This window comes from Ambystoma mexicanum, chromosome 12 (assembly GCF_040938575.1).
Source record: "Ambystoma mexicanum isolate Mex_15411 chromosome 12, UKY_AmexF1_1, whole genome shotgun sequence".
NCBI classification, from domain to species: Eukaryota; Metazoa; Chordata; class Amphibia; order Caudata; family Ambystomatidae; genus Ambystoma; species Ambystoma mexicanum.
The window spans coordinates 680227235-680239663 of record NC_090936.1 but is presented as its reverse complement, the minus strand read 5'-3'; the positions used below and the strand labels follow the sequence as shown (position 1 = coordinate 680239663).

Sequence of the window (12429 nt, the reverse complement as noted above, 5' to 3'; positions counted from 1 at the left end):
CAACTATCTTTTTGCCTTTTTGTTAAATCACCGTAGAACATTTGTGCCGTTTTCTATAAACAGTTTAAGCACAATGCTGTAAAATATGTTTTGGTCATCCCACACCATTTGGTCATGATGCATCTTATGGGGAAGTGGTTCTATGTGATTTTTCCACTTTCTCTAAAGGCTGCACATTAAAAAGACTGATTTATTTTGGTCGCTATTGTGCGGCCCTCAAAAAGCCGAAAGAGCAAATGACAGTTTTGTTTTTTAATTAAGGCAATGGGGTGTTTCACTCCTCAAGCCCCCCTTTCCTCCTTGGTAACCCGCTTCGCTTCCCTACCACATACACAGACATCCAGTTTAATTTCCCTCCTGCCCGCCCTTCTCAAAAATTCCTTTTCTCACACACACACCTGTGACTCCTCCCCTGGGTCTCGCCGTGCCGGTCAGCCCCTGCGTGCACTCGTCTGTGTCGCAGCAGCTGCCAGTTCGATTTAGGAGGACTGCTCTGTGGGATCACAGAGCAGTCCTTCTAAATCGATCTTTTTTTGGGGTAAAAAAACAACTATCATTTCACTTAATACCGACAAGAAAAATATATGGAAAAAAACATTTCTATGCACAAATTGAGCTCCATATTATTTCCTTTCAACACTGTATAGTTTACGGATGAGAGAAAATAAATATTTCCTTTTACTTCCAGCAAAACAAGTTACACGGTGTGACAAGGTTCACTCCCTTTGACTGAGGGAATAGGGTGGTCACGGCAGCAAAGTACCACCACATGCGGGGTGATGCTGGGGGAATCTCCAGACTACTCCTATTTCACTGCAGGTTGCGATAGGTGACTGTCACTTGACACATGCATCCAAGTCCTCTGTCCCTTTTCAAAATACGCCTGTTACAGGAAGCCCTCAAACTCATAACACAATCACAATTTATGGTCCCCTTTGCAAGTGGACCCGGATGAATTAAAGTATTATCAGGAATAACAATGATGATTGTCAGACACCTGAAGGCTTGTGTGTGGAGCAGGAGCGGAAAGAGTGAGTGCAAGGGCAGCCAGTCTGTGGCACGCAGGAAAGGGGCTGTTAGCCGAGATGGTCGTAGAGCCACAAATAGGCTTGGGCCACGTCGCTCCCCACCAGGGCGGCATTCAGTGTGCACAGTGCCAATCCAGTTTTGTGGACAATATCTCACATTTCTATTTAACGGCTAGAGAAGGGCATGGCCTAAGTGGAGGGGAAAGGCCCCTACAAGAGCGGAACACAGGTTGATGTGAGTGTAGGCATAACGAGAAAGCAAAAGTCACAGCGAGTTGGGAAAGGAAACAGTGAATGGCGAGAAGAAAGGAATGAGGGAAGTGAAGTTAGAAGGAGGAAGAAGCTAGGAAGTGGATGGTGAGAGAACAGAAGCAGTGGAAGGAGAGTGATGAAATGAGGGAAGGAGAGAGGTGGTCTTTCAGAGGAGAAGAGTGAGGGAAAAGCTTCACAGAGGAGATTGAAAGGAACATTGAAGGTGGAGGTTGGCGGAGACTTGGAAAAGAGGAGGTGGAAGGTGGAGCCAGGAATGAAATGATCCATGGAAAGCAAAGGAGAAGAAGCAAAGAAGCCGAAGGCCTTACCTGAGGACATCTAGTAAGGGTAGGAGCGAAAAGCAAAGTGTTGGAGAGGTATAAGCAGGAAATCAGATCCCAGAGGTGCAGGACAAGTATCCATAGGCAAGGGTTCATTGAGACCCATTCTAACGGACGAAGGGAATGGGGTTTTTCTACTAACAAGTTGAGTCCCTAAGGAAGAATCATGACTCTAAGCCGATAGGCAAAGTAAGATTATCAGTCACCTGGGGGAGCTCTTGGTTTTTGCCTGTGGATATCTTACCCCTGCAAATGGGCCCTAGCATGAAGGCACACAAATGCCCCAGTGACAAATGGTAAGCCTACTGGTAGATTTGTGAAACACAGTAGTAAAATTTGCCACAATTTGCAGCAATATCGTTTTGCTGTTGGCGTTGGGACAATTGCAATCAACATATTTCTTGTGTACAGTTTAAAATGTAACTATAGACATAAATAGATTAAGAAAACTGCAGTGTAAAAGATAAGCCAACCTTTAGATCCAGTGAAGAGAAGATCATCAGTAGCATCCACACAAAGTACCGCCTTGCTATGCCCTTCAGCAATATGGATACATTGAAGGGCTGACATCTTGTTACATTTGGAAGATGAAAATGGAGTGATGATACCTCTGGTGGAGGAGAGCACACAAAAACAAAAAGATCAAATCAAAATTTTAAAGCACTGTAACATGTGGTATTAATCTGAATCATTTAAAAAATAAATGATGCTGCCAATTCACATTAAGGTATTTTTACATTGTACATTGATTAAATGTGTGATATTAATATTTACTTTACTGCTATGTAAAGCAATCATTGTTAAATTATGCACTACAGAAAACCAGAACAAATTTTTTTGTTTGAAAGATGTTTGAGTTCAAACATAACGTTAAAACATACCCCCCATCTTCCCCTTCCCTCACTATCTAACCACAACCAGCTTGCCCAAGCACGTGTCTCAGAATATACATAAACTTGCCTACCTCCCCCACCCTCATGACCACCCCCATCCTTTCCAACTCACAATTGTTCATGAGCTTTTCATTTTTGGAGTCTGTTCGTCACTTTCTATTTGTAAGTGCTGAGGTGTGACCAAGGGCCTTCTTGTACCCTGTCTCCATGTTCTTCCCCTTCTCCTATCTTCCCGGGAGGAGGGGTTTGGGGGGGAGGGGTAGGGAGGAGCTTTGGAGGGGGCGGGGGTCATCTGGTGATGTGTGGAGGCCATTGAGGAGAGTGCCCCATTGCAACTCCAGGGCATCCAAGTCCTCCTCTCTTCTCTGTTCTCGCACTATTGCCTTTTCTGCTGCTGCCCACTTTAATACATCTTAGGATCATTGTAGTAGTTGAGGGCCTTTAGGGCTTTTCCATGTTATCGCCATGCAGCATTTTGCTAGAATCATTAAAAAGGCTGCTATTCTGTGCTGTTCAAGTGTTTTCTTTCCATCCTTTCCCCCCCTGGGAGAAGGCCCAACAAACACACTATGAATACATTCTAGCTGCCTCCCCAATAACGTAATGACCTTCCAAATCGCAGCCTGCGATTATGATGCAATGTGTGGGCACACCCACAGCATATGCCAAAAGTCTGTGGACTCGTCTTTCCATCTCAACTAAGTGTGTGGGCTTTTTGCATCTATCATATTCATATGCAGTTTCTGTGGTGTCATGTACACTCTGTGTATAGTATTGAACTGAATTAGTTTAAAACGAGCGTTGCATGAATCCTTTAGGACCACAGCACAGATTTTGGACCATGTTTTCTCTTCCAACGACATTCCCAAATCTCGCTGCCATTTCTCTTTGACATTGAAGGGGGGAGGCGTTACGCTCTCCTGAAGTGCTGCATATATTCTCGTGATCGTATGTCTCTCTGTCCCGATTGTGAGGATGACTTGGAGGACCAGGGTGATTAGGGGTTTGTCCCGAATGGATTCCCACGCACTAACTAGGGCCCTTGTTAGTCGTGCAAAGTTTGAAATCATCCCACCGCCGGCATGTGATATCTTTGCACCCATTCTGTGAATGACACTAGGCAACCCCATTCAAACATACCCCCCAGTGTGCTGAGCTTCGCCCTCCCGCATCTGTTTGAGCCATTATCTTTTAGAACCTTGTCTAATTCTGGGAGTGCTCTCGGTGGTATTTCTGGACTATACTTTTTTCCCCAGTCTCAGTTTAAGGCACACCCTTCTCCATACCTGTTGCCTGAAGGTCCTCCCTCCCGTGTTCCCCCAGAGCATTTCCATTCCCATATGATGTTGTATGGATGGGCCTAGCAAAAGCCTATCCGATCCACCTCTCTAGGCGTCCCATTTGGCCACATGTTGTAACTGAGCAGCCAGATAATATAGCTCAAAGTCAGGTAGGGAAGGTCTGCCGTACAAGTGACACCTTCGTAGTGAGGCTAGAGAAATCCTTCTCCCCCGGTCAAAAGGAACCCCAAGATGATACTATGCAGCTGTTTGAAGAAGGGGGGTCTGAACAAATGTCGTACGCAAACTGCTATTTTCCGCATGAGTGAGAGGTAACTTGCTCCAGAATTTAATTTTGTCCAACAAGTTTGGATTTGCCCTGCCTACATTGTATTGGAATGTGTCTGTGGTGTTGTGGTGGATTTGGATACCGAGGTACTTAAAGGAGTCCGTCTCCCACTGTATTCCCAACTCCGTTAGGTCCGCCTGCACAAAAAATCTATCTTAATTAACCACAATATAATTTTTAAACTGTAGCAAGAGTAAATGAATCAGTCCTCCAGCAGGGTCAAGAGATTAACAATTATTTAGCTTGATAACGAGGACAATCACATTTTTGAACAATTGTGTACAGTGGTTGTCTCAAATATAATGATTATTGCTTTCAAAAAAGGAGCAGCAATTCCCCACAAATACGGTCTTAAATGTAAATTCCCCAATAAAATTAAATCCTAGTTCATAGTCCCCTTTCCCCATACTAAGTGATATCTGGGATCAAATACTAGCGCGTGTGTGCAGCACATCCTTCACATAATTAAAGCATGGCTTTAAGGATCCAGAAAATGAGTGTGCTCCGTCCATCCCAACTCTCAATGTTGTCTTCCAGCTCCTATCTCTCCAGTCCTTTCCTGAATATCACCAAGCTATGAGCTGTTATGTATTGTGTGCAAATAGGATGAAAAATGGTGGTCTATGACTACGCATACAGTATTCACTATGTTGAGTAACTTAGTACTTACTTTGTCTCATCCCCTTTGCTCCATAATTTAGGGCGTTCCGCACTTTAGGAATCGTATGGCAGCAAATTGTGTCAAAAGAGTGCTTTGCCCTTTTAAGTTTAACGTGCGCTCCGCCACTCAATTTGTACTTATTTGAAGAACAGGGATGTCAACTTTTAACAGAAATTGGGGGCGTGGCTTGATGGCTACCTGAGAGGACGTTCCTTGGAGGAGCTCCCGATGATCCGATCCTGATCCTGGGAAAAAAGTGATGGTTTTTGGCAGACTTTCGAGCCCACGGTGCATCTAAAGGTGTATGAAAGTGGGGGGCATACGGTGCGTGCCCTCCCCAACGGCGAGACTGCATATTCACGGAACTAGACCCCGAAGAAGGTGGCGTCGCGCAAAGGAAGGGGAGCACCCAAGATGGCCGCCTGTGGACAAAGGGCCATAAAAGGTCCGACGAGTTGAGGAAGACAAGGTTGGTCGGAACGTGGGCGAGCCCAACCAGATAGACGGGTCGCATGCGCCTCGGGCTGAAAGCAAGAACATAAGGGCGAGCCCCCACTGCAGAGGCCATGGGTCGTAGCGGGCTAGCAGAGTGAACCCAGGTTCAGCGAAACCTCGCTGAGAAGGGGCCAGCGAGCGAACCCCGCGAGGATACAGCTGGGCGCGTGGGCCCAATCGACGCAACAGGATGTCTTCCAAGGTGGTGCGACCCCGGATCAAACAGCCTACGATGGAGACCTATGCTAGGTCGCCCTCGGGCGCGGAAGGGGGCAAGAGCAAAGAAACCCCTGCGGCGGCGACGGACCCACCGGGTACCATCCAGGAGGTGTTGGCAGCAATTGCTGACCTGAAGGTGGCCTGGGAGACAAAGCTGGGCCTGGCCATGAAAGATTTGCAAGAGGGCATAAACCTCAAGAAAGGAGCGGTCCGAGAAGAAGTGAACCTGTTGCGCCAGGATGTGCGAACGATTGCGGAGCGCACTGTGGAACTGGAGAAGGAGTTGGCCCCGACCGTGGAGGCGTGCAATACACACGCCAAGGAACTTCATGCCCTCGTGCAGCGAGTGGGCAATTTGGAGGACAGAGCAGAGCAGGCGGAGGGGCGCGCCAGGCGCAATAACATTCGCAAAGTGGGGGTACCGGAGGGAATGGAAGGATCGAACCCCACGGATTTCGTTGAAACCATGCTTTTGCAGGAGATTACAGGCAGAGAGCTGACCCAGGGGTTCGCGGTCGAAAGGGCGCACAGGGCCCTGACCAGGAGACCGGCCCCAGGAGCCCCCCCCCCGCGGCCATTGATTGCAAAGATCTTGAACTATCGTGACCGCAAGAAGATTCTCGAATTTTTCCGGAAAGGGAGCACAATAGAAAGGGGGTCAGCGAATATAACAGCGTACCCGGATTACACGCTGCTTGTACAACGGAGTCGAATTAACTTTGGAACGGTGAAGAGGAGGCTCAGAGAGGTAGGCCACCGCTACATGTTGCTTTACCCCGCTAGGTTAAAGGTGATTCATAAGAACAGATCCCTCTTCTTTGAGACGCCGAGCGACGCGATGGAATGGCTGGATATGCAAGGTCGACCACAGGAATCGGATGCCCAGACAGAAGCGGATGGAGATAAGTAGCACGCTGCAGAGGCACCTGTGAGGCCATAGCTATGACATTGGGACTAGAATATAGTTTGATATTGTGCTTGTGCCGTTTCGAGTGCTTGATTCTACGGTGGACCCGGAGGGTAGAATGGTGGTGGTAACGGGTCTCTTGGAAAACAGAGAAGTACACATCATAAATTTGTACGCCCCCAATAACGATACATCGGCTTACTTTAGGACCCTCTACGGTAAACTTGGCCCCCTGGTGGGGGGTACGGTAGTGTGGGGGGGGACTTTAACTGTATCGTAGACCCCAGTATGGATAGGTCCAAGGACAGGGCAGGAAAAACGGCACCGGCGGCTAAAGCACTGAGTACCCTACTGAAAGGCCTAGGCCTAGAGGATACGTGGAGAAGGCTGCATCCCACGGATAGACAGTACTCACACTACACAGCGCCACATGATTTGTACACAAGGTTAGACTACATGTTTGTAACAGCCAGGATAGTGAGAGAAATAGAAAGAGCAGAATACAAAGCCCGAGTGCTGTCGGACCACTCGCCCTTGGTGGTAGACTGGAGACACCAGCCCCCACGCCCGCAGATCCCTACATGGAGACTTAGGGACAGAGGCTCTGCAGGATGAGGGGTTTCGGGGGGGCCTGAGGGACGCCATTGAAGAATATTTTGATACAAACACAGGAAGCGTAAGCTCTGTGGGCACACTGTGGGAAGCGTTTAAGGTGGTGGTGCGTGGGGTAGCTATTTTCCAAGTTAAGGGGCTACGGGGCGGGGGGTCGAAAGGGAGCTCCGGGAGGCGGAAAGGGAGCTAGAGGAGTTCACGCGTTGCGTGAGCACCGCTCATGATAACAGAACCAAAGTAGAGGAGCTACAGTTGTCCTGCAGTGCACTCTGGGATAGACTGTGCAGACTCAGCTACAGGAAATATACGGAGAGGATACACGCAGGGGGCGATAAGCCGGGCAGATTGCTGGCTTGGCTGTACAAGAGTGAGACCCCCCGCTCGGTGATTAGTGAGATTCAGGGCAAAGGAGGTAGCATATGCAACACCCAGAAAGAGGTAGATGAGGAATTCCTTAAGTTTTACAAACACTTGTATGAGGACACGGGGGAGGAGCTGCCCACCTTAGATCTAGAACGTTCTGAGTTGGACGCACCCGTCACCTCGGATGAGCTGGAGGTAGTGATTCGGAACTTGCCCACTTGCAAGGCGCCGGGTTCAGATGGGCTGCCCAGCGAGTTCTACAAAACATACCAGCAAGAGTTGCTCCAGCCACTGCTTGCCACTTTCAACGAGGCCTATGAGAAGGGAGAACTCCCGTTGTCCCTCCGTGAGGCTGTAATCATCCCACTCCTGAAACCAGGCAAGCCGGCCATGGAGCGCGGGTCTTACAGACCATTGTCCATGCTCAACCAGGACAGCAAAATACTCACGGTGGTGCTGGCTAATAGACTGAAGAGGGTGATTAAGAAACTGATACACCCAGATCAGACGGGATATGTTCTGGGCAGGAACATCACCGATAACCACCGGAGGCTGCACCATGTCATAGACCAAACTGAGGAGGACACGGGCGAGCTGGCTATAGTGTCGTTAGACGCGGTCAAGGCCTTCGACTCGGTACGATGGCCCTGGCTGAAAGCGGTCCTGACGGGGTATGGAGTGGGACCCGAATACCTCAGATGGGTACAGTTGTTTTACAGCACCCCGATGGCGAGGGTCAAGACAGGGTCCATGGCCTCAGATTCCTGGCAACTGGGCAGGGGGACCAGACAGGGATGTCCCTGGTCACCTATGCTATATATACTGGCATTGGAGCCGCTGGCAATATGCCTGCGTCAACAATATGGGGATGTGGGCATAAACACGGCCAGTGGAGAGCATCTGATATCATTATATGCGGATGATATGCTCCTTTCTTTACGCTACCCAGAAGAAAACCTACAGTACGTCCTAGAGGTGATAGAACGGTACGCCATCCTCTCCGGTATATCGGTGAACCCTGGAAAGTCCAGCCTGTTCCCTTTGGGTAGATATAGGAATGTCCCGGTGCAGAGGCTGCCTGTTCTGCCAATACCATGGCAGCCCATAACATTTAGGTATTTGGGAACAAACATTTACCACAAGATCGAGACAGAGCACAAGCACAACACGGAAAAGGCGATAGAGGGGATTAAGAACAGTATGGTATTTTGGTCCAGACTGCCCTTGACCATGATGGGGAGGGCGCCCTTGCTCAAGATGGTGGTCCTGCCTAGACTCTTGCACTTCTTTATAAACGTCCCGTTTCGGATACCCAGGAGCCTATTCGCGAAACTTCACAGCGTGTGTAGGGGTTTTGTGTGGGGCAGCCCTAGGAATAGGGTGGCTCTGTGGAAGCTCCAGAACCCGTGTGACAGGGGGGATAGGCCTGCCTAACTTCTACTCTATTACCTGGCGGGGCAGCTGCAGTACGTGGCTGTCATGATACCTACCTCCAAGGAGCCAGGTCCGACCCAGCAACCCCAGAGGCAGGCATAATTTCCCCCAGGGGAGTGCCAGCGGGCCCAAGCTGGGGCCCTTTGGACGCAGTGCTGGCGCCTCAGGCGCCAGGCTCATGTTGGTCCCCTGCCGTGGCGCCTTAGGCGCCAGGCTCATAAAGCTAGACATGTGTTCAAGTGTTTTAATGTGCACTTACCTGATGCAGACCATGCTGCCACATCCAGGCCCTCTTGAGGCCTGAATGGAACTACTTTACCTGTGGGATTATTTTCCACCCGGGTGTGGTCAGGGAAGGATACATACCTGATCGGAGGAAGGATACACACTTGGAACTTCTTCCAAAGCTATTTAAACCACACCCGATCAGCAACTGACGCTTCGCGTTGTTCTGCTCCTCGCAGCTGGACGCTCACCGTGTCACCTCCTGCATCTGGACCTCAGCCACGCCTGTCAGTATCCTGGGTCACCTGCAAAGGGAGACAAAAGACCTTACCTGCTAAATCAGCACCACAGAGGCATCACACCGACGATCCTGAAAAGGAAGACATCATTTTAAAAGCATTTCGCTATGATCGCTGCAGCGCTGCATTTCACTCACCTTTCCTGGACGCCACCATCTTCAGCAGTGATCATCCGGATCCACAGCCACTTCCCAGAACCTAGAGAGAAAGACAAGAACAAGGTGAGAGAAGGAAGGGAATAGGAAAAGCTCAGTTTCCTTCTAAGTCTTACCTGTTGGGTCATTCCCATTTCATTTCGGGTCTTGCCGCTTCCAGGCATCCGGACCCCGGCCCCTATGGGCAAAAAAGAAAAAGACATTGAATGAGCGAATGCAAAGACATTACCCGAGCGCTCATCCAGAACTTACCTGTCATTTACTGGAACTGCACGTATCACTTCGGGTCGGCGCCATATCTCCGGCATTCCGAACCCCGGCCCCTAAGGGGAAAAAGATAATGAACATTATTATTAAGCTTGGACTTTTGAACTTGCAACAGAACTTTTATAGAGCCTTACCTGAATAGTCAAGCTTACCTGAACTCCCATAATCCTCAATCCAGTGAAGTAAATGGGTTTCAACGCGCCCCTGCTTCAGAAGCATGATGGAGAGCTCATCCTTCTTGACCCTAAGGTGAGACTTCACCGGGAATCGTGGAAGGGTATCGTGGAGGGTTGGAAGAGAGTGGGAGGCTTGAGCATAACTCAGTCAGTAGGTAATACTCCCTTTTCACGCACAGGGGAATATTCCTGCGAGCCGGAGAAGCCAGAGTAGAGGGGCCCTTCCTGTCCATCTTCAGAGTCCTGCGCTTCACCATTGAAGAAGCATCAGCACTCGAAGCCAGACCTGCGTCTCTGTGGGAATCAGGTGAGAATCAGGTGAATCAGAACGCACCCGGGCGCTATGGAGACTTCCGAGACTGACCAGCTGGCCCAGCTTTTGGGGGAATTACGGGCGGAGGTGCACTCAGCCCGCCAGGAGACTAACGCTCTCAAAAGAGAACTGATCTTATCCAAGGAAAAAACAGATGACCTAGCCAAAAGGTTATTACAGGCCCAGGCAGGGCACACTCCTTTACCTAATTCCGGAGACATTTCCACATCAATGGGTTTGAGTAACCCGGTACAAATTAATCTGCCTGGACACATGCCTTTGGCCCCGCCTGAACGTTTTGCGGGTGATCCCAAGAAATATGCCGTCTTTATGAACCAATGTCATTTACTGTGCAGACCCGGAGCCTTCCCTAACGATCAGGCCAAGGTAGCCTTTATACTATCTTACCTCAGTGGCAGTGCTGCCGATTGGTCTATTCCATTGGTAAATCAGGATGATCCCATTCTCCAGGATTTTCAGGGCTTCCAGGCCAGCATGGAAAGATTGTTCGCTCGAAACTCTCAAGGACAGCCCCTTGATAACGAACTGCTATCCTTACGACAAGGTAATCAGGATCTTCTGTCCTACATTGCCACCTTTAACAGACTGGTTGTGGAAACTGGATGGCCAGAAAACAAAAGGATCACATTGTTTCATCGAGGCCTGCGCGGAGAGCTACAGGATGTCCTAGCTCAGATAGTAAACCCACCCCAGGTCTGCGCAGACTACATAGACTTGGTGGTTCAACTTGATCACAGACTTCAAAATAGAAAAGCAGATCGGTTCACGTATGAAAACCGAGTACCGATCAAAACCCACGCTAACTCCAAGAGTACCGACGTATCTGAACCTATGCAAATCGGTGGCGTTAAAGGACCATTAACGCAGAAAGAACGAGAGAGAAGGCGGCAAATGCAACTTTGTCTGTATTGCGGGACTTCCGGTCACTTTCTTCGAAATTGTCCAGTTAAACCAGTTAAGAAGGTGGTTGGATAACGAATTATTGACACCTGATTCGGGAAACGACCTAGCCCGACAAGCGTAGGGGTCCGCTTGCCGAGCTTGAAAACTAACTCTTTGACCTTGCATTTTGTCATGCCAATGGTGCTCGTGAACCCAAAACAGCCTCAGCAGTTGCATGCTATAAAAGCATACATCGACAGTGGAGCTATTGGAAATTACATAGACCGTGAATTGGCTTCCAGGATCAAGCTTCCTCTCCGCCCGAAACTAACCCAAGATGTCATTATTACAGTAGATGGAACCGAAATAGCCTCAGGGCCAGTAACGCATTCCACTGTTGAAGTGACTCTGGTGGGTCAGGATGGACATCGGGAAACAATCGTGTTTGATGTGATCAAGGCCCCACAATTTCAAGTAATTCTTGGAATTCCTTGGTTAGAAACACATAATCCCAGAATTGACTGGCGAGCAAAGAAGATAAGTTTTCCTGATTGTGAACCAACTTGTTATTCAAGAAATCCAGCTATGGGTCTAGTCTCAGCAACTTCCACGCCTGTACAGCTACCATCAGAATACCAAGAATTCCAAGACGTTTTTCAGAAAGAACAGGCTAACACGTTACCTCCCCATCGGTCTTATGATTGCCAAATCGATCTGCTACCCAATGCTCAACTACATTGTAGTAGGATTTATGCTCTTACGGAACCTGAGAACCTGCATTTGCGTCAGTATTTAGATCAGTACCTAGCCAATGGTTTTATTCGCCCGTCCAAGTCTCCTGTCTCTTCAGCTCTGTTTTTCGTGCCGAAAAAAGAAGGCGACCTTAGAACGTGTATAACTATCGCGCCCTAAATCAAATAACGATTAAGAATCGTTATCCTCTGCCCTTGATCCCTGAGCTTATCGACCAGGTGAAAGACGCTTGTGTGTACACCAAGTTAGATCTCCAAGGAGCTTATCACCTGGTGCGCATAAAAGAAGGCGACGAATGGAAGACTGCATTCCGCACCAAATTTGGGCTCTTCGAGTATCAGGTGATTCCCTTCGGGTTGTGCAATGCACCTGCCGCCTTTCAGTACTTTATGAATGATGTTCTTCGGGAACTTATCGATGTCTGTGTCATTGTGTACATTGACGACATCCTGGTGTACTCTTCTTCAGAATCTGATCACAGAAAACATGTTAGGGCTGTTCTTG

General features: G+C 48.8%; 1 protein-coding gene across 8 annotated transcripts in view; it reads right to left on the bottom strand.

Moving 5' to 3' along the window:
• Positions 1-12429, bottom strand: part of KIF21A (kinesin family member 21A) — a 2335619-nt gene that overhangs the window by 491856 nt on the left and 1831334 nt on the right. For all 8 annotated transcript variants that reach the window (XM_069629214.1, XM_069629217.1, XM_069629219.1 and 5 more), the window contains one exon: positions 2095-2231. In XM_069629214.1, the coding sequence (XP_069485315.1) occupies positions 2095-2231 (137 nt within the window). The remainder of the gene's footprint in view (positions 1-2094; positions 2232-12429) is intronic.